Raw genomic sequence first — 23,085 nt, forward strand, 5'->3', positions numbered from 1 at the left:
GGAAGCCCCCCACCTTTATTTTTAAGTTGACATCTGAAATTTTTTGGCATGTCTTTAAGTTGTGGTGAACAATGCAATTTCCAGCACATTATAAATATTAACATTTTCAGAAGTAGTCTTGCCTCACTTTTTATTTATATCCAAAGGAATTTAAATATTGTAATGATTTTTTTTTCAATATCATCCACCTTAAAACCACACTCTTCAGTCAGAATTTTATCATCGCTTTTTCTCCTTTAAGTTGTATTTGCCCGTTTCCCTAAAGCATTTTACTCTAAAGTAAAATGTATTTGTGCTGGACACCAGTGCGTTGGTGTCGATTCCCCTTCACTGAAGATGTTCTTGCTCCTGCTGCAGGGCAGGCTCTCTGCAGGCAGCCTTCAGGAGTCAGCCCCTTGCTTACGATCAGCTACAGACAGCCACCTTGTTCAAGGTCATGCCCCTTCTTAGGATGCACATGTTCAATGACTGATCGATGTGGGAATATGAATACCTGGACATCTTTGTCCAGCCCAGGACAATCTTGAAAGGCTATTCTGACTCCAGAGCTGCCCATTGGGTCAGCTGAGGCTGTCCTTGAGCTAGCACTGAGGTGCAGCTTCTCCCTCTGCCTATTCCAGCTTCCTTCTCCTCCCTGCTACAGATATTGATCCCAAGAGAACATTCCTTAATAACCATCTAGCATGCTAAATTCCATTTCAGTTTCTGTTACCTAGAATCTGGGTATATTTGCAAGTCTTTTATTAATCACTGCCGAACTTGCCTTGATTAAGAATGTGTGTGTGTGTGTGTGTGTGTGTGTGTGTGTGTGTAGTGCTTAAAAATATTTATTTCCTATGACAAGCTGTACATGTTAAGAAAATTCTTCAAGAGTAATTTACTATTATAATTATTAGTAGTATCAATTGAGCCTAACAACATCATTACAAACTTTTATAAATAATACATACCTAAGCATAAAATTTTACTTGAAATACAACTTTTAGTGCTATGGGATGTTAAAACATTAGGTCATGGATCTACGGATGAATAAATTATTTCCAGAATGAGTCAGGACTCACTCTCAGTTTTATTTACATTTCTTGTTTTTAGACAAGTTCTGAGAAACCTCAGGATGGGGATGATAAAAAATGGAATTTCCTTATATTATCTAAACTCTTTCCAAGTTACAACTCCTAAATCTCACACTGATCTTTTATCCAAGTTAATTCTAATGATACCAGCTGGAAACTCAATTAGGCTCATCTTTAATTTTGTTCAACTATAAACCATTTGACTTGCCAAATCTTTGTTACCCAGCTATTAGAATCTTTCACTATTGTCTCTTTGTTTGGAGCCCCAGAGATTGTTTTTACTACTCAGAGATATTCTTCATCTTGTTTTAGGATGAATGAGTGATGTCTCTCATTCATAAAATAAGATAAAAATAACTATAAATAGGGAGGTGGAGACAGAGTACTACCGGGACCTCACCACGGGCTAGGTCTCAATACCATGGAAGAGTCCACTGAGAAATTGATGATGCAACTGATTTATTTAAAACGATCCTACGTCTGCCTTTGGAAAGTCTTCACATACCCTAGAGTTTGAAGTCCCTGTCCTACATGATTTCTGATATCCTATCATTTTATTTTGGTTATTATTTTCCTCTTTAACTACATCTCATAACATGTGCACAACAAATTTATAACATATTGACATAAGGTTGTTTCCAAGCTGATTTTAGGATTCATTCCACAAACCTGTTGAGGGCATATCATTCTAGGAATTAGGGATACAGCAAATCCCTGTCCTTGAAGAAACTTACATTCATGTGGAAAGCAGAGAGATAAGATAATAAACAATAAAATTAATAACTAAGTAAATTGTATATTATATTAAAAGGTGATGAGTTCTGTAGAAAAATTCAAAAAAAAAGTTTAAATACAGTAGGCAAACAGGGAATTTGTACTGTACTCAGTTGGGTGCAATTTTCGAAAAAGAGAGAAAGTCTATTGAGAAGGTGACATCTGAATCTTTGCTTCAGTAAAAGGATTAGTTTTAGCTATTACTTTTCCTCCTAAGACCAATGCAATATTAATGCACTATTGATGATAGCACTGTATGTCTGATTTATAACTGTTAGTCTTCTCTGGAACTCACTCTTATACTACTGTGAATACAAAGCCATTAACCAATTTGGTTTCAGTGAATTTTGTTTTAGTGTAAATGTTCTACTTGAAATTTATTCATATTTAATATCACCAACTTTGAGAATACTTCTGTAAATGTCTGTAAATTGTGGCTATCTTTTAATAAATCTGCACTCCTCACAAAGCAAATTATGATGGAGAAAGGATTGGAGAAGATATTAGTTTGAAAATGACAGTAAACTTTGAAAATGAAAACAAGTGTGGACAGATAGGCCCTCTCGGCACTTCACAAATGCAAGTTGTCACTGCTAGTTAGAAAAAAATATTTGTTTTCAGACAATGACCTTCTTGTAAAATTTACACTGTACCATTGTTCTATAACTGGGAATAAATACAATCTTGCACTGTTAGCCTACAATTTTCCATTTCTTTTAAGCTTCCATCTTCCTGCTCTTGTTAATAGAGACAGAATTGGGACGTGAGACCAGTGGTTCTCAAACCATGGATCTTGAACCAGCAGAATCAACAATATCTAGCAACTTGCTGGAAACAAACTCTCAGGCTTCACCCAAGACCTACTGAAACTCAGGTGATGGGAATCAGAATCTGTGTTTTATATGATTGTTTATAATTTCCTTTGCTGTGCAAAAGCTTTTAAGTTTCATTAGGTCCCATTTGTTTATTTTTGTCTTTATATCCATTTCTCTAGGATATGGGTGAAAAAGGATCTTGCTGTGATTTATGTCATAGAGTGTTCTGCCTATGTTAGGTGCAAGAGGGAGGGGATATGGGGATATATGTATACATATAGCTGATTCACTTTATTATACAGCAGAAACTAACACAACCTTGTAAAGCAATTATACTTCAATAAAGATGTTTAAAAAAATAATGAATGAGGAAATTAATAAAGACCCAAAGTGTGAAAACATAAAGAGAACACTGGACAATATCACAATTAAAGAATCCTTTTCAGTAAAAAGCAACATAAATAACATGAACAAATATAGATGAAAACTTAGGAGAAGCTGTTTGCAATATCTAAACCAATAGGAGATGAATAACTAAAATATTTAAGAAACCTCTGAAGTTAATAAGAAAAAGGCCAGAAACTCAACAGGAAAAGAAGACTATAATTAATCATTTCACAGAGCAAAAACACAGCATAGCTAATAAATATATTTGGAGATGTACAATCTTATTTGTAACAAAAAAATGTGAATCAAAATAAATTAAAACAACAAAACAATTAGATGAGCAAAATTTAGAAAGTTACATAACTTCAGCCATTGATGAAAATGTGAGGAAAAAGGAACACTCATACAGTATTGGAGGGAGCAGTAAACTGCTACACTCTTGACAGTGTGAAATGAAGTATTCCCTACAAACCAGCAATCCCATACCTGGTTTAGTTTACACAGAGAGCCCATACATGAGCATATTCACTCCAACACTGTTTGTGGTAATTTAAATTTAGAGGCAAACCACGTGTTTGCCACTAAGAGAATGGATAAGTTACATGTGGTGTGCATGATAACATGGGGTAACATGCAACTGTGAAAAGTAACAAACTACTCTGACATAAAGCAATAGATTAAAAAAAAAGTTGATTGAAAAACAGTAAGAGACCAAGTAAGACCTAAGGTATAATATTATTTGCGTACATTTAAAATACACCAATCACAAAATTAAGGCCATGTTTTTGTAAGAATACATACATTTCTAAAAGTATAAATACATTAGAGTCAGTGGCAGGGTGTAGTGGAGTGGAGAAGAGGAATGAGATTGAAAATAGGGATGAGAGATGAAAGGAAAGAAATTAAATTAGGGATCTTACATGGACCCATTATTATTATTCCTTGAGGAATAAGTCTAGGTGACCTCAAGACACCTGAGTTTTAAAATATGCTATATCTTCATTCCCAATTTTTATATAACTTATTTCTATGTCATGTCAATTATGAAATAATTATAGTGATTATAAGCATTCTATTTATGTGCAAATATTTAGGGAGAATTTTTCTAATACTGTTCCCTTAACTATGATGTTAACTACTCATTTGAAGTAAATTTCATACAACCAATAGAAAATATTCTATTCTAAGTTTGTGAGAGTTTTTAAATTATAAGTTAATCAAATATTCAAAACATTAGCAAACAATAAAAATAGTGTTTTTTAACTTTACTTATTAAAAAACATGGCATTGCCAAATATTAAATCATCCTTATATTCTTGCAATAAATTTTAACTAATTGGTGAAGATAGAACTTTAAATGTCAATTCAATTCTAAATGTAAATTTTTTACTTAGGATGTTTCTGATGATAGTCAAGCCCTTATCTCCCTATTGAGTGATATTTCAATATGCCCAATTGTCTATTAGCAACTTCTTGGAATATATCCTAGGCACCTCAAACTCAATATGTCCAAAACTGAATCTACTTAATGTTAAATATTATGGTAGGAGATATAACATTTTAAAAGACATTAATAAATTATATTCAACTGTTTCAAATTTAACTTTCTTATAAAAAAACAAAGTACTATGCAAGAATCTGGGGATTTACTGTAAAATCTCAGATGATAGTTATACACACTGCTTTATTCTTGTTTTTTTTTTTGGTACATGGGCCTCTCACTGTTGTGGCCTCTCCCGTTGCAGAGCACAGGCTCCGGACGCGCAGGCTCAGTGGCCATGGCTCACGGGCCCAGCCGCTCCGCGGCATGTGGGAACTTCCCGGACCAGGGCACGAACCCATGTCCCCTGCATCAGCAGGCGGACTCTCAACCACTGTGCCACCAGGGAAGCCCCCACACTGCTTTATTGAGTAAACCACGTAACATTTTCTAAAATGGACATTCGTACTCTTCACTTGAAAATGGCAACAATTTCAAATTCTCATTCAAGTTCTTCGAAAATTAATCCAAGTTATACAGTGGTAGTAAGATATGTAGTCTTTTCATACAATGGAAATTACTTGGCAATAAAAAGGAACAATCTACTGATAAATGCAAAACATGTGAATTTCACAGACCCTATGCTTAGTGAAAGAAAATAGACACAAATGATTACATGCTATCAATTCTATCTATATGAATTTCTAGTATAGGCAAAACTAATCAAAGGTGGCAAAAAAAAATCAGAAGAATGATTGCCTTGAGAGTGTGTGGAGTTGATTGAGAAGGGGCTCAAAAGTACTTTCTGAAGTGATAGTAGTATTCTATATGTTGATGGGGTTTGCATTACACAGGTGTATGCATTTGTCAAAAGTCCATAAATGTACATTTTGGATTTCTCCATCTCAGTGTAGTAAATTTTATCTTAAAAAAAACTATGAACACAAAATAGTATGTATTCCTTTTTATTACTAAGAAATTCTATTTCTTAAATATAAAAAAAGGTGAATTTGGATTACATCAAAAACCTCCTTAATACCTCTTTAATTATTTATTGCCTGTATGTATAAGGAAGTTCTCTTTGTTATTTCTATTTTATTGCATGCATTTTTACCTCTGGCATTCCTTGTGGAGAAAAGGCACTGAAAGGTGGAACAACATCTGAAACATTTTCATATCCTGGAGGAGGTGGTTCAAATAATGATGTGTTGAAAATCTAGAGAAACAAAATATAATAATCAGAGGCAAATCAGGTAAAGTTTCATTACTACGACCAAACAAGGAAATGTGTACTATCTCTTTCTGTCAGTAGATGGTTAATGAAGCCTTTGGTATTTTAAAGATACAGATCAAAGAGCCAGCACTGTGCTAGAGGCTATGAGGATTTCATGATATGAATAAACTTAGAGACCCTTAGAGGATGTATAAGCACTAGCTTTTGATTTAGAAGGAAAACTTTAATTCCCAAATAAAAATAACAGCGTACAATATTCTTAGTCACTTAAAAATGCTAAGATAATTCCTTGGGAGCAAATTAATGTTAAATTCACTTTGAACCAAATATAATATAATCTTTCAAGTGTATCACTGTCATTGTTAGGTAGGTATCAATTTTTCTTTTAGGTTCCAAACCACTACCTCTAAAAGAGAGCTCCAAGCTACAGGAAGAAGAAACTGACAGAATTCCAAAGGGAAATAAAAATAATCCACCACTATAGTGAGATAATCTAACATTCCTTTCCCAGCAATTAATAAAGATTGCAGACAAAATAAGACTACATCAAGGATAAAGGCGATTTTAGCCAAACAATTAACAAACTTGAACTAATGAACAAATATAAGATCATTAAACTCAACAGCTGAATACATTTTTTTCAAATAAACACAGAACATTTATAAAAATTGACCACATAATAGGCTATAAAGGAAGCCTCAACAATTGCTAAATGACTAGTGTCATACAAACCACATTATCTGATCACAATGTAGTTAAGTTAGAAAATCAGATGAAACCGAGAGTGGAATAACTTTTAAATTTGGAATTTTAAAAATACCCCTAAATAGCTCCAAGGTTCAAAGATGAAAACATAGAACTTAGAAAATATTAAGATATTAATGATAACTAAAACACTTCTCCAAACTTGTGAGATCTAGTTGAAGTGGCTCTTAGAAGGAAATTTATGGTTTTAAATACTCATATTAGAAAAGAAGAAAGGTTGAACATCAATAAATTAAGTATTCAACTAAAAATGTTACAAAGAACAGCAAAATAGACACCTGGAAGGTAAAAGAGGAAATTATATTAAGTAAGAACAGAATTAATGAAACATAAAACATATATATATAGAGTTCCGGGAAGATGGCGGAAGAGTAAGACGCGGAGATCACCTTCCTCTCCACAGATACACCAGAAATACATCTACGCGTGGAACAACTCCTACGGAGCACCTACTGAACGCTGGCAGAAGACCTCAGACCTCCCAAAAGGCAAGGAACCCCCCACGTACCTGGTTAGGGCAAAAGAAAAAACTAAACAGAGACAAAAGAATAGGGAGGGGTCCTGCACCAGCGGGAGAGAGCTGTGAAGGAGGAAAAGTGTCCACATACTAGGAGCCCCTTCGCGGGTGGAGACTTCGGGAGGCGGAGTGGGGGAGCTTGGGAGCCGTGGAGGAGAGCACAGCAACAGGGGTGCGGAGGGCAAAGCGGAGAGATTCCAGCGCAGAGGATCGGGCCGACCGGCACTCACCAGCCGAGAGGCTTGTCTGCTCGCCCGCCGGGGCGGGCGGGACTGGGAGCTGAGGCTCCGGCTTTTGTCGGAGCGCCGGGAGAGGACTGAGGTTGGCAGCGTGAACACAGCCTGCAGGGCGTTGGTGCGCCGCGGCTGGCCGGGAGAGAGTCTGGGGAGGGGTCTGGACCTGCCGAAGAGGCAAGAGACTTTTACGTCCCTCTTTGTTTCCTGGTGCACGAGGAGGGGGGATTGGGAACGCTGCTTGGGAGAGCTCCGGAGACGGGCGCGAGCCGCGGCTAAGAGTGCGGAGCCCAGAGACGGACATGGGACGCTAAGGCCGCTGCTGCCGCCGCCAGGAGGCCTGTGTGCGAGCGCAGGTCACTAGCCACACGCCCTTCCGGGGAGCCTGTGCAGCCCGCCGCTGCCGGGGTCCCGGGATCCGGGGACGGCTCCCCCGGGAGAGCGCACGGCGCGCCTCAGGCTGCAGCGTCACGCCGGCCTCTGCCGCTGCAGGCCCGCCCTGCACTCTGTGACCCTCCCTACCCCCCGGCCTGGGTGAGCCAGAGCCTCCGAATCAGCGGCTCCTTTAACCCCGTCCTGTCTGAGCAAAGAACAGACGCCCTCCGGCGACCTACACGCACAGGCGGGGCCAAATCCAAAGCTGAGCCCCTGGGAGCTGTGAGAACAAAGAAGAGAAAGGGAAATCTCTTCCAGCAGCCTCAGAAGCAGCGGATTAAAGCTCCACAATCAACTTGATATACCCTGCATCTGTGGAATACCTGAATAGACAACGAATCATCCCAAATTAAGGAGCCCTGTGGATGAAAGGCTCTTGGTGCTGCAGCCAGGACTCAGTGCTGTGCCTCTGAGGTGGGAGAGCCAACTTCAGGACACTGGTCCACAAGAGGCCTCCCAGCTGCACATAATATCAAACAGCAAAAATCTCCGAGAGATCTCCATCTCAACGCCAGCACCCAGCTTCACTCAACGACCAGCAAGCTACAGTGCTGGACATCCTATGCCAAACAACTAGCAAGACAGGAACACAACCCCACCCATTAGCAGAGAGGCTGCCCAAAATCATAATAAGTCTACAGACACCCCAAAACACACCACCAGACGTGGACCTGCCCACCAGAAAGACAAGATCCAGCCTCATACACCAGAACACAGGCACTAGTACCCTCCACCAGGAAGCCTACACAACCCACTGAACCAACCTTAGCCACTGGGGACAGACTCAAAAAACAACAGGAACTACGAACCTTCAGCCTGCAAAAAAAAAAAAAAAGGAGACCCCAAACACAGTAAGATAAGCAAAATGAAAAGACAGAAAAACACACAGCAGATGAAGGAGCAAGATAAAAACCCACCAGACCTAACAAATGAAGAGGAAATAGGCAGTCTACCTGAAAAAGAATTCAGAATAATGATAGTAAGGTTGATCCGAAATCTTGGAGATAGAATGGACAATAGAATGGACAAATTGCAAGAATCAGTTAACAAGGACCTAGAAGAACTAAAGATGAAACAAGCAACGATGAACAACACAATAAATGAAATTAAAAGTACTCTAGATGGGATCAATAGCAGAATAACTGAGGCAGAAGAACGGATAAGTGACCTGGAAGATAAAATAGTGGAAATAACTACTGCAGAGCAGAATAAAGAAAAAAGAATGAAAAGAACTGAGGACAGTCTCAGAGACCTCTGGGACAACATTAAACGCACCAACATTCGAATTATAGGGGTTCCAGAAGAAGAAGAGAAAAAGAAAGGGACTGAGAAAATATTTGAAGAGATTATAGTTGAAAACTTCCCTAATATGGGAAAGGAAATAGTTAATCAAGTCCAGGAAGCACAGAGAGTCCCATACAGGATAAATCCAAGGAGAAACATGCCAAGACACATATTAATCAAACTGTCAAAAATTAAATACAAAGAAAACATATTAAAAGCAGCAAGGGAAAAACAACAAATAACACACAAGGGAATCCCCATAAGGTTAACAGCTGATCTTTCAGCAGAAACTCTGCAAGCCAGAAGGGAGTGGCAGGACATATTGAAAGTGTTGAAGGAGAAAAACCTGCAACCAAGATTACTCTACCCAGCAAGGATCTCATTCAGATTTGATGGAGAAATTAAAACCTTTACAGACAAGCAAAAGCTGAGAGAGTTCAGCACCACCAAACCACCTCTACAACAACTGCTAAAGGAACTTCTCTAGGCAAGAAACACAAAAGAAGGAAAGGACCTACAATAACAAACCCAAAACAATGAAGAAAATGGGAATAGGAACACACATATCGATAATTACCTTAAATGTAAATGGACTAAATGCTCCCACCAAAAGACACAGATTGGCTGAATGGATACAAAAACAAGACCCATATATTTGCTGTCTACAAGAGACCCACTTCAGACCTAGAGACACATACAGACTGAAAGTAAGGGGATGGAAAAAGGTATTTCATGGAAGTGGAAACCAAAAGAAAGCTGGAGTAGCAATTCTCATATCAGACAAAATAGACTTTAAAACAAAGACTATTAGAAGAGACAAAGAAGGACACTACATAATGATCAAGGGATCGATCCAAGAGGAAGATATAACAATTGTAAATATTTATGCACCCAACATAGGTGCACCTCAATACATAAGGCAAATACTGACAACCATAAAAGGGGAAATCGACAGTAACACATTCATAGTAGGGGACTTTAACACCCCACTTTCACCAATGGACAGATCATCCAAAATGAAAATAAGTAAGGAAACACAAGCTTTAAATGATACATTAAACGAGATGGAGTTAATTGATATTTATAGGACATTCCATCCAAAAACAACAGAATACACATTTTTCTCAAGTGCTCATGGAACATTCTCCAGGATAGATCATATCTTGGGTCACAAATCAAGCCTTGGTAAATTTAAGAAAATTGAAATTGTATCAAGTATCTTTTCTGACCACAATGCCATGAGACTAGATATCAATTACAGGAAAAGATCTGTAAAAAATACAAACGCATGGAGGCTAAACAATACACTACTTAATAATGAAGATATCACTGAAGAAATCAAAGAGGAAATCAAAAAATACCTAGAAACAAATGACAATGGAGACACAACGACCCAAAACCTGTGGGATGCAGCAAAAGCAGTTCTAAGGGGGAAGTTTATAGCAATACAAGCCCACCTTAAGAAGCAGGAAGCATCTCGAATAAACAACCTAACCTTGCATCTCAAGCAATTAGAGAAAGAAGAACAAAAAAACCCCAAAGCTAGCAGAAGGAAAGAAATCATAAAAATCAGATCAGAAATAAATGAAAAAGAAATGAAGGAAACAATAGCAAAGATCAATAAAACTAAAAGCTGGTTCTTTGAGAAGATAAACAAAATAGATAAACCACTAGCCAGACTCATCAAGAAAAAAAGGGAGAAGACCCAAATCAATAGAATTAGAAATGAAAAAGGAGAGGTAACAACTGACACTGCAGAAATAAAAGAGATCATGAGAGATTACTACAAGCAACTCTATGCCAATAAAATGGACAATCTGGAAGAAATGGACAAATTCTTAGAAAGGCACAACCTGCCAAGACTGAATCAGGAAGAAATAGAAAATATGAACAGACCAATCACAAGCACTGAAATTGAAACTGTGATTAAAAATCTTCCAACAAAGAAAAGCCCAGGACCAGATGGCTTCACAGGCGAATTCTATCAAACATTTAGAGAAGAGATAACACCTATCCTTCTCAAACTCTTCCAAAATATAGCAGAGGGAGGAACACTCCCAAACTCCTTCTACGAGGCCACCATCACCTTGATACCAAAACCAGACAAGGATGTCACAAAGAAAGAAAACTACAGGCCAATATCAATGATGAACATAGATGCAAAAATCCTCAACAAAATACTAGCAAACAGAATCCAACAGCACATTAAAAGGATCATACACCATGATCAAGTGGGGTTTATTCCAGGAATGCAAGGATTCTTCAATATACGCAAATCTATCAATGTGATAAACCATATTAACAAACTGAAGGAGAAAAACCATATGATCATCTCAATAGATGCAGAGAAAGCTTTTGACAAAATTCAACACCCATTTATGATAAAAACCCTGCAGAAAGTAGGCATAGAGGGAACTTTCCTCAACATAATAAAGGCCATATATGACAAGCCCACAGCAAACATCATCCTCAATGGTGAAAAACTGAAAGCATTTCCACTAAGATCAGGAACAAGACAAGGTTGCCCACTCTCACCACTCTTATTCAACATAGTTTTGGAAGTTTTAGCCACAGCAATCAGAGAAGAAAAGGAAATAAAAGGAATCCAAATCGGAAAAGAAGAAGTAAAGCTGTCACTGTTTGCAGATGACATGATCCTATACATAGAGAACCCTAAAGATGCTACCAGAAAACTACTAGAGCTAATCAATGAATTTGGTAAAGTGGCAGGATACAAAATTAATGCACAGAAATCTCTGGCATTCCTATATACTAATGATGAAAAATCTGAAAGTGAAATCAAGAAAACACTCCCATTTACCATTGCAACAAAAAGAATAAAATATCTAGGAATAAACCTACCTAAGGAGACAAAAGATCTGTATGCAGAAAATTATAAGACACTGATGAAAGAAATTAAAGATGATACAAATAGATGGAGAGATATACCATGTTCTTGGATCGGAAGAATCAACATTGTGAAAATGACTCTACTACCGAAAGCAATCTATAGATTCAATGCAATCCCTATCAAACTACCACTGGCATTTTTCACAGAACTAGAACAAAAAATTTTGCAATTTGTATGGAAACACAAAAGACCCCGAATAGCCAAAGCAATCTTGAGAACGAAAGAAGGAACTGGAGGAATCAGGCTCCCAGACTTCAGACTATACTACAAAGCTACAGTTATCAAGACGGTATGGTACTGGCACAAAAACAGAAAGATAGATCAATGGAACAGGATAGAAAGCCCAGAGATAAACCCACGCACATATGGTCACCTTATCTTTGACAAAGGAGGCAGAAATGTACAGTGGAGAAAGGACAGCCTATTCAATAAGTGGTGCTGGGAAAACTGGACAGCTACATGTAAAAGTATGAAATTAGATCACTCCCTAACACCGTACACAAAAATAAGCTCAAAATGGATTAAAGACCTAAATGTAAGGCCAGAAACTATCAAACTCTTAGAGGAAAACATAGGCAGAACACTCTATGACATAAATCACAGCAAGGTCCTTTTTGACCCACCTCCTAGAGAAATGGAAATAAAAACAAGAGTAAACAAATGGGACCTAATGAAACTTAAAAGCTTTTGCGCAGCAAAGGAAACCATAAAGAAGACCAAAAGACAACCCTCAGAATGGGAGAAAATATTTGCAAATGAAGCAACTGACAAAGGATTAATCTCCAAAATTTATAAGCAGCTCATGCAGCTTAATAACAAAAAAACAAACAACCCAATCCAAAAATGGGCAGAAGACCTAAATAGACATTTCTCCAAAGAAGATATACAGAGTGCCAACAAACACATGAAAGAATGCTCAACATCACTAATCATGAGAGAAATGCAAATCAAAACTACAATGAGATATCATCTCACACCAGTCAGAATGGCCATCATCAAAAAATCTAGAAACAATAAATGCTGGAGAGGGTGTGGAGAAAAAGGAACACTCTTACACTGTTGGTGGGAATGTAAATTGATACAGCCACTGTGGAGAACAGTATGGAGGTTCCTTAAAAAGCTACAAATAGAACTACCATATGACCCAGCAATCCCACTACTGGGCATATACCCTGAGAAAACCATAATTCAAAAAGAGTCATGTACCAAAATGTTCATTGCAGCTCTATTTACAATAGCCCAGAGATGGAAACAACCTAAGTGTCTATCATCGGATGAATGGATAAAGAAGATGTGGCACATATATACAATGGAATATTACTCAGCCATAAAAAGAGACGAAATTGAGCTATTTGTAATGAGGTGGATAGACCTAGAGTCTGTCATACAGAGTGAAGTAAGTCAGAAAGAGAGAGACAAATACCGTATGCTAACACATATATATGGAATTTAAAAAAAAAAAATGTCATGAAAAACCTAGGGGTGAAACAGGAATAAAGACACAGACTTACTAGAGAATGGACTTGAGGCTATGGGGAGGGGGAAGGGTAAACAGTGACAAAGCGATAAAGAGGCATGGACATATATACACTACCAAACGTAAGGTAGATAGCTAGTGGGACGCAGCCGCATAGCACAGGGAGATCAGCTCGGTGCTTTGTGACCGCCTGGAGGGGTGGGATAGGGAGGGTGGGAGGGAGGGAGACGCAAGCGGGAAGAGATATGGGAATATATGTATATATATAACTGATTCATTTTGTTGTGAAGCTGAAACTAACATACCATTGTAAAGCAATTATACTCCAATAAAGATGTTAAAAAATAAAAATAAAAAAATATATACAAGAAATGATTGTCAAAGCTGAAGGTTTATTCTTTGAAAATACAGGTAAAATTGACATATCTCTGTCAATGTCAATAAGAAAAAAATATAAGGTAAGCACAAATAAATAATATTAAGGGTTGAAAATAATTCATATCTATAGATGTCAAACAGATTCAAAAAGGTAATAAGAAAATACTAGGAAGAACTATGCCAATAATTGAAATCTTAGGTGAAATGGAAAAATGCATTCTAAAAAATTTATTAAAACTGACATAAGGATGCATTTTTTAAAACCTAAATAGTCCTATAACAATAAAAAAAATTGAATCAGTACTTTAAAATCTCCCACAAAACAAAGTATCAAAACCAACTGGTTTTACTTTGAGTTTGAAAGTAAAAGATTAAGTATAACACAACGTATTTCAGAGATTAAAAACTCAGCTCATTATATAAGGCAAGTCTAATCTAGAAATTATACCCCAATAAGCAAATTGCAGAAATACAGGCCAAACATGCTATGAATATAAACTGAATATATATAGATATATGAGTTGAAAACTCTACTACTGACTAATATTACAAATTTCAAAAATGTAAGATAAGTCTAATATTAGAATATCATTTAATATAATTATCATTGTGAAAAAGAAAAATTATACGCTCATCTCAAAAGATATCCAAAAAAAAGAAAAAAAGTGTTGATAAAATTCAACATAAATCCATGACAAAAAGTCTTAGTAAACTTGGAAAGGAAATGAATTAACGTAACCTGATATAAATATCAAAATTAAGGTGAAACATTAAAAACGTTCAAGTCAAGGACACCTGCTATCACCACTCATTTTTAATGTTAAACTATAAGTCCTGGTCGGTGCAGTAATGCAAAGGGTTGTGGGAGATGGGGAGTGACTCTGAGCTGACATTATATTGTACTGACTAGAGCACCAGTTACCTACTTCTGATGCTGATAGAACCTAAAATGACACCAAATCAACTACTACTCTTCAAAAATTCCCATATCTTCCATCTTTCCCATAATTTTTCTGTGGTCCACATAGGGTACAAATGCAGCTGAATCACTGGGAAAGATTATAAGAAAAACTATACTAAAGTGCAATAAAAATTCATCTAGAGACAAAGTCATCCCATCAGCAAGTCTTTCAGCCAAGGAAGTACTCAAGCTCGTCTCACTTGATTTGCCTTTATGGTAATCTTCAATTTTACAACACCACTGAGCAGGTGGATTTTACATCAAGTTTATGAGTTATTCTAACAACTAGGAAAAGTTTCTTAAGGTAATGGAAAAGAGTCTTTTGGGTGACTTTATCAAAGGTAGACAATACACCAGTGATCACTGCTCACTATCCAAAATTCACTAATATAGCCTCAAATTATGTATTCTGAGTGTAACTAAAATAATTTTGGTTTACAAATTTCTATTTACTTTTTTGTGACATAAAAAAGGCAATGTATATACTTCAATCCATATGGCATGTTATCCTTATGTAAACAAAGATGAAATAATGCATATAGCATTAAAAATATTTCTTGCAGAATCTATAAAATGCTAATCATATTTGTTGCCTGTGGGAAGGGGAACTCCTCTGTGTCGTGTAGGAAAGTAAAAGTTTGCAGTTTACCACATAGCTTGGCTATGAATAGTCACAATAATTAAACTGGGAGATGGGGACACAGTAAAAGAGCATTTGTAGTTGGGGTGAGAATAGAGCTGAACTGTCACAAGGTCAAAAGATAGTGCCTGAATTTGAAACACAAGCAATACAAGCATGTCATTTAAAGAAACAGAAGTAAATACCAAAAGAACCACTCAGTGCTGAACAGTGATTGCCTCAGGGAAGGGGGATATAGAGGGGCCCTTAGGAGAACTGTGTGATTCTTTTTGTGCAGGTAAAACTTGGGTAAAAATAAAAATGATTTAATGATATAACTTCCAAACAAGTTAATAAGCTTTTGGCAGCTAACACAATTCAGGAAAATCTCCAAAATGAAACTTCTACAAGTTAGGTTTATATTAAGTGACAGGCTTTAGAAATTTCATAAGTGCTTATAATAGCAAAAAGAAACAATGAAATGAAATAAAAGCAAAGGTACAGTCAAAATTGGAAGTGAAGAGCAAGGAAAAAAGAAGAGAATTGAAAGTTTGCTATTTTCCTCATTGCACACAATTGCCAAATTTGACAGATCAAATTTGGTTTAAGTATGTGTATTTTTTAACGTTACCAATATTTTATTACATCATTAAATAATCTTCCTAAATATACATTTAAAGACCCCTTAATACTTAATTATATAGATATGACCCTGCTTATTTAATAAAGGTTATGGGACCATAGGAAGTATATCAGTATTCCCCATACCTACCTTAAAAATATTTTTAAAATTTTGAAATAGTTTGATAATATTTTTTAAAGTTAAACAGTATTAACTACTATAATTGAAAATAGTGAATATGGAAACTTTCAACTCATATTAGGAAATTTAGCATGGGATTACATCACTGACTGTAAAACAACATATTAATCATTAAGAAGAGGCTGATTCATTAGTCAATAAGGGGAGGTGATTAAAAATTTATATATACTTAAATCACATGACATTTTTAGTTGACTGATCAAACTGAACATATCTGAAGCTATATGCAATTTAGAAGGCCCAGCTAACCAAAGGACTGAAAGAAGCTATCCAGAGTAAAAGGGGCTACTTTAAATATGGTAGCTGTAAGGCAAATAGGGATGAATGTTGACTTATATTTTATGAGCTTTCATATTGAATATATATCATGATAAGAAATACCTCAATTACTTGTATTATCTTCTTTCCCAAGTGCCCTAACTAGCAAAGAAGATTGTAAATTTTTTAGTGTAGATATAATTCTATAGTATTTCTGTCCAAATTCTCCTCCTTCCAAATGCCCACACCTAAGTTCTGGGCGCAGAGCTGAACACATGATCATATGAGATTTAATCATTAAGTACAAATAAAAACCTGCTAGCTCAAACAGCACTTCTCTGAATTTTCTAGCATCTTCAAATCTATGCATGATCTTTTATAGTCCAAATCTTTCAAAAATGTATCAATTTAGTTGCTTAGAAGTTTACTGATATATCATATTTTATATTAGTGTACAATACTAAAACACAGAAAATAGCAAATGTCATCAAACATCAATTTTTCAGAATCTTTCCAACATCACATAAATTCAAACATCATAAGAAAGAGTTGGCACCAGTAATAAGATTATAAAAGGCATCATTCACAAGTGTCAATATTGATTTCTATCCGTATTTCGACATGGTAGAGGGCATTCTTTCACATAAGGTATTTCAAAATAGTAGACCGGGGGGCTTATTTTTTCTTTCTTTCTTTTTACCTCATTTCCATCTTCATCAATTATTGAGATGTAGTTGGGATGAGTCTTATTTGGATAGGACAACAGGACATCATAATGGGCTAACTCAACAGAATCCAGGCCAAATTCTTTCCACTGAGATTGAATTTGCTTTGCAAGCTGAAAGTTTTGTTCTGTTCCAGCTAAATGTGGTATCCGTGTAAAATTGCTGTTGACAAAAAATTGAAAGTGGTTAGAAATTTTTAGTCAGACTTTATCTTAAATCAACAACCAAATAAGGCTGATTTACATTAAAAAAAATATTTTGAGGTGTTATACTTTACAAAAGCAAAGTGGGGGCTTCTCTGGGGGCACAGTGGTTGAGAGTCCGCCTGCCGATACAGGGGACACGGGTTTGTGCCCCGGTCCGGGAGGATCCCACATGCCGCGGAGCAGGTGGGCCCTTGAGCCATGGCCGCTGAGCCTGGGCGTCCGGAGCCTGTGCTCCGCAATGGGAGAGGCCACAATGGTGAGAGTCCCATGTACCACAAAATAATAATAATAATAATAAATAAAAAATAAAGGAGAGAAGGAATTATATATGTTGCTAAAGAAAAAAAAACCCTCCCCTGAAAGCCACCTGGGATTTCTGGTCTTTTGAGCATAAGCTGTCTGTTCTCCCTGTTTGACGCCCTACAGTAAATGCTGGACTCCTTCACCTCAACCTGGTGTCAGTAGACTGGCTTTGCTGCACAGCAGGCTAGCAGACCCAAGTTTGGTTAGGTAACATTATGAGTGAAATTCCTGGTAAAATTTTGTCATTACCCACCAAGATGCAATGGTGTTCTATGATCAGGTTTAGAACCCACTCATTTGGAGCAAAGTTAATCCTGAAAATGATGAGTAGGAAAAAAGATTTGTCTCCAAGGATAAATAAATCAATTGGCCACAAAATCAGTGTATTACAGGTTTTGCCACTACCTTGTTGTGTAATCCTGGCCATGTCTTAAATTTCTCATCCATACTTGGGGAGAATATTGCTACCTCACTAATTCACAAAGATTTGAGGCTCAATTAGACAATTGCTAAGAAACAGAAGTTCGTTTTTTTTTGTTTTGTTTTAATCAATTGAGAAGTGTGTCACACTGTCTTGATTCTATTAGAATATCCAGTTATTTTCTAATAAGAAAAAGAATTTACAAATTATCCAAAATAGCCAACAACATGTATTAACAAAACAAATAGGCTCATACATCTCTGTCTGGCTAGAAAAGTTTATATATGTTCCAAGGATCATTATGTTATCTCAATTAATAAAGGGAGCTATTGGTATTCCTGTTTTCATACATTGCATCTGGTTTACAAATGCACAGTGCTTGGAGAAGTTAGATGACCTAAAGACAGCCAGTGAAAGATGGAACTGGTATTCAAATGTAGATCAGTGAAAGCTAAGACACTCTTCTGAAATAATCTTGTCTTTCAGAACTGGGTGGAGAAGGAAATTCCCTCTAAAGACATGCAAAATAGTGAACAGATCTGAGAATTTAACTAGATGTTACAAAACAAAAGGGAAAACTAGGACAACCTTGCACCCCAAGGAAGACTGAAAAGGCAGCCCCTACTTAACCTCCCCCCAGCCACTATTGAGAGTCAGGTGACTTAGAAGTAGTAGAGAATTTTTAGTAGTAAAGCAAAGGATTAGAAAGGGGAACAAGACAGAGGACCTGAGGCTTTAATGACCCCTAACCTAAGGGTCTAAATAGACTGAAAGCAGTCTGATGGACAAATGGCAATTTGGAATTCTGGAGAGTCCAGGAGGCTTCTGGAGGTTCTGTGGTCCTTGCAGGGGTGAGTGGGGGGTTCTGTTAATCTCTTTCTTTTGTTTGTTAATGATGCAAATCCTTGAGTTCTAAACAGTTAGAGGAGCTTGGTCAAGGCCACGGAGAATAAGCAAGAAGCTGACGGCCCAGAAAGTGAGCTAGAGGCAGGCATTCATTTTATTTCTTTGCTGGTCACTCCATCTCACAGGTTAGAAAAGGAAAAATGAAGCAGAGGCAGCACCCCTGTCTAGGAGTGAAGATTATATCTCGCCAGACTTCCACTTTTATTATACCTATTATACATAATTATAGTAAAAGAAGTGCAAGAGGCAGAAGGATTTCCACAAAATTTAAGCTTCTGAGTCTCTCACTTGAAATGGCCCTTCCAAAGACTTGATAGGTGCCCTAGCAAATTTTATTCATAGTTTTAATTCTATCGTAATTAAATAGACATATGTGTTTGTATGACTATGTGTAGGTACATCTATACATATATATACTTACTTGACTGTTTTTACATAAAATTATAACTTGTATTCAGGACTTCAAGTATGTCACTTTGAAAAAGCTAAGCATTCCAATCAATTATTCAATAAAAGTGTTTTATTTTTAGTTGCCTTGCAAATACTTTTTAAAATTTACCCATTTACCTCTTTTTCCCTACACCAGGGATAGCTATTTCAGGAAATAGGGAGCTGGTTTCTACACTAGGTCACATATATGCTCTCTAATTTCATGCTCATCAGAACAATATCACTATCCCCATTTTATAGAGGTGAAAATGATGGCTCAGGAAGGTTAAGTATTTACTCAAAGTTACTTTAATATCAGTGGGCGGAGATGGAATTTAAACTTGCGTATGTCTGACTTTGAAGTCCAAAATTTATTCTTTTGACTAAAATATACTATCTTCCTGTGAAACACGAGTCAGCAAACTATGTTTCACTGACCAAATCCACCTTACTTCCTTTCTTTGTACAGCCCACAAGCTAAAAATGGTTATCACATTTAAATAGGTGAAAAAAAATCAAGAGGAATAATATTTTGTGACATATCATTTATATGAAATTTAAATTTCAGTGCCTACAAATGAAGTTTTATTGAAACTGTCACACTTATTCAATTACGTATTTACTATCACTTTTTTGGTGCTACAATAGCAGAGCTGAGTAGCTGGGACAGAGATCAGCTGGCCTACAAAAGCTGGACCTTTACAGAAAAAGTTTAGTGACACCTGCTTTAAAACATCTATCATGATAAAGTTCAGCTGAAGGTACAATCCTCTCCAGATGAAACATGATACAAGATCTTCAGTAATAAAACCTTTTTAAAAAGTCAGTTTCTGTTTATGAAATATTGAATCAAAACTTCTAAACAGAATAGTAAACTTTTAAGTATATGCTTACTACAAGAACGTCTTGATGTTCTCTGCTTTCAATTCATCCAAAAATGCTTTCTTCACATTATGCCGTGGAATGTTAGTAGCTTCACTGGAGGATTTTGTAAACCATCCTGTAAAATACAAACAAATATAGGAATGAGATATGAGCTTATAGACAGGGCCTATTTTTCCTTATTATTGTATTTATCATATATAAAACATCAATGACCTCTGGTATTAACTGAGATTTTCCAAAGTTTCATTGCTCTTGCCTACTTCCATTGGAAAAAAAATCATGCAGACAGACTTAATTACAAATCAGTTGCAACATATTTTTAAATCCAATTTCAATAAGTATTGCTGTTATTCCAAGAAATGTTTTATGAAATTAGCGCTAAAATTGAAGATGGTTCAACTGATGGGGAAAATGAAGGCAAAGAGGAGATCCACCTTCTTTCTCTTTAAAGCTTCTATCCTCAGTGACGACGCCTCTGCTGACCCAGAATAAGCATTTAGTAAATGTTTGTAATGAATTATTTATGAGTATATTTCAAGTACATAAATTATCTCAAAGAGTTGAAGGCAATTCAGACTTGTAATTTGTTCTGGTTCTGAAACTAATGCAAAATATGCTTAAATATTTTGTGCTTGCAGTTGAAGTAGGCTTCAAAAGTTCAACTTCAGAGAGCTACAGTGAAACTCCAATTCACCCAACATCTCTGCAAGACACACAGTGAACAGAGACTAGAGCCATGGGTAGCCAGATAGTGTAGAGCCATTAGCCCTGGTAGTTGGCTTCGTGACATAGTTTATTTAGATAAATGATATGATCTGTGCATAAAATGGTTACCTAAATCACCCAGCTAGCTTTCATGGAGCTTTCCAGTTATTAATCACATACACATTACACACATGCATATATACACGCATATTGAAATAAATGGTTGGCAGCAAATGGAAATACAGTTCCACCAGTATGTAAAATAAAGGGACTTGGATTAGACTGTAGGATAAGGGCACTCAGAGGATGAAATGCTTGAATCGAGATCTAAAAATGAGCTGGATAAAAAGGACGGAGGCCTGTGGGAGGGAGGGAGCAGAGAATCTTAGGAAAAAAATTAACAAACATTAATAAAGAACCCATAGCCACTGAGCAGTGAATATAAGGGTGGGGCTGAGGGCAATACTGGGACGAATAAAATGCTTTTAAAAGATGCAGAAGATCTTAATCCTCATGCTACCCTTGCCCACGTTGTACAGCTGAGAAAACTGAAACTCGAGTAGAAGTGTGCCCTTAACAAGCACACTTATCTAAGCCCCACAATAACCCTAATATCCACATGCTAGTTATGAGCAGAGTGTGGCTCAAAGGTTACACAACAAGCAAGAAGAGGCTGAATTTGAGCCAGCTTAGTTGGTCTATGCCCTGGTCTTCTAAATCCCAGAAAGGGGACCCAGAATTCAGAGTAGGGCCGAACTACCAGGCTATACCTTAACGCTAGTCCTGTGCATTAATGTCCAGTTAGAAGCATCTCCTAACCAGGAAAGAATTTTTTAAAAGTGCCAATACCCCAGTACTGTGCCAGGAGCTTTAGATGCTATTTCGTTTACGATTCCCACTAACTTACAGATAGTATTCTTACAAAGGTTGACAAACTGTGGCTCAGAGAGACTCGGTAACTCGCTCAAGGCCACAGAGAAGTTGCAGAGTTAAAATTAGAATTTAAAAGAGTCTCAGCGAATCTGTGCTGCCCCCTGGTTATCATGGAGAGTTGGGTTAAGTCTGCAAATCAGTACACAGGGGAAAACGCTCAAGAACTGCTATTAAGGATCTGTTCAGAGCACTGACAATGTCAGCCGGTTAGCTCCTAAATGTTCCTCTTTATTTACTCGCAAGGACGAAAGAATGAGAGAATAGGGCTCCCACGCAGCAGTGCCCTGAGTTCTACCTACTGTATACACGAAGCAGGTCCAGGCACAGGCACTAGATAAAGACCCCAAACAGGTAAGAGTCGTTTCTGGCAAAGCTCCTGGGACGACCTAGCAAATGCCCCCAGAGATCCGGCGCTCCTACTAAAACGTACCGATTGCTCGCAGGGCCCCAGCAGTTGGAACTTTCTTAAGTTCAGTTTGAGTCTCTCCGTTCTACTCCTTACCCTGGGTGACTGTCTTAACAGTAGCCCGTCCAAAACCCAGCTATGCACCGCCCCCAGCAACTTCCACCTAACTCGCGGGTGCTCGTCCCCACGTTCCCCCAACCCCCGGGAGACCGGGAGACCGGGAGACCGGGAGACCAACAGCTGGCCCGGGAATCCCGCGAACCGCCAAACAGCCGGGTAGGCTCGGGGTTGTGCGTGGCGAGGGCCCCCGTACCGAAGAGGAAGCCGAGGACGAAGAGGCAGGCGGCCAGCACCAGGGCCCCAGCGCACAGCCAGCGCGGGCGGCGCCAGGCCACAAAGGTCGAGTCGGTTTCGTGCAGGGGATTCCACATCTCAGCGTGTGGCCGTCGGGGCCTCCGGGGACCGGTGTCTCTGCGGTGGCCACCCTGCTGCCTCGCGGGCGGCGGGGCAAAGGCTTCCTCCTTCGAGGGCCGCTTTTAGCAGTTCTGCAGCCTAGAGTCCACTCCCAGCCCAGTCCACTCGCACTCCCAGGGCACTCCCAGTTTCTCCGCCCCTGAAAGTATTTCTAGTTTACTCTCAACCAATCTCGGAGAGCAAGAGGCAGCATCAGTCCCCAGAAGAAGAAAACCCGGCCCCTTCGGAGGGGTGCTTAAAAAAAAGTTTAGCTTGAAAATTTCTAGCC

At 37.8% G+C, this 23,085-nt stretch overlaps 1 protein-coding gene across 3 annotated transcripts in view; it reads right to left on the minus strand.

Moving 5' to 3' along the window:
• The window catches only part of FOLH1 (folate hydrolase 1), a gene marked incomplete at both ends in the record, with an annotated part of 70,038 nt that extends 47,264 nt beyond the window's left edge, over window positions 1-22,774 (minus strand). For all 3 annotated transcript variants that reach the window (XM_082843811.1, XM_082843810.1, XM_082843809.1), the window contains 4 exons: window positions 5,644-5,745; window positions 17,125-17,311; window positions 20,309-20,414; window positions 22,657-22,774. In XM_082843811.1, coding sequence (XP_082699937.1) covers window positions 5,644-5,745; window positions 17,125-17,311; window positions 20,309-20,414; window positions 22,657-22,774 — 513 coding nt within the window. The remainder of the gene's footprint in view (window positions 1-5,643; window positions 5,746-17,124; window positions 17,312-20,308; window positions 20,415-22,656) is intronic.
• Window positions 22,775-23,085: the final 311 nt, after the last annotated feature.

The sequence above is a fragment of the Leucopleurus acutus genome (assembly GCF_964270905.1).
Source record: "Leucopleurus acutus genome assembly, chromosome: 8".
Lineage (NCBI taxonomy): Eukaryota > Metazoa > Chordata > Mammalia > Artiodactyla > Delphinidae > Leucopleurus > Leucopleurus acutus.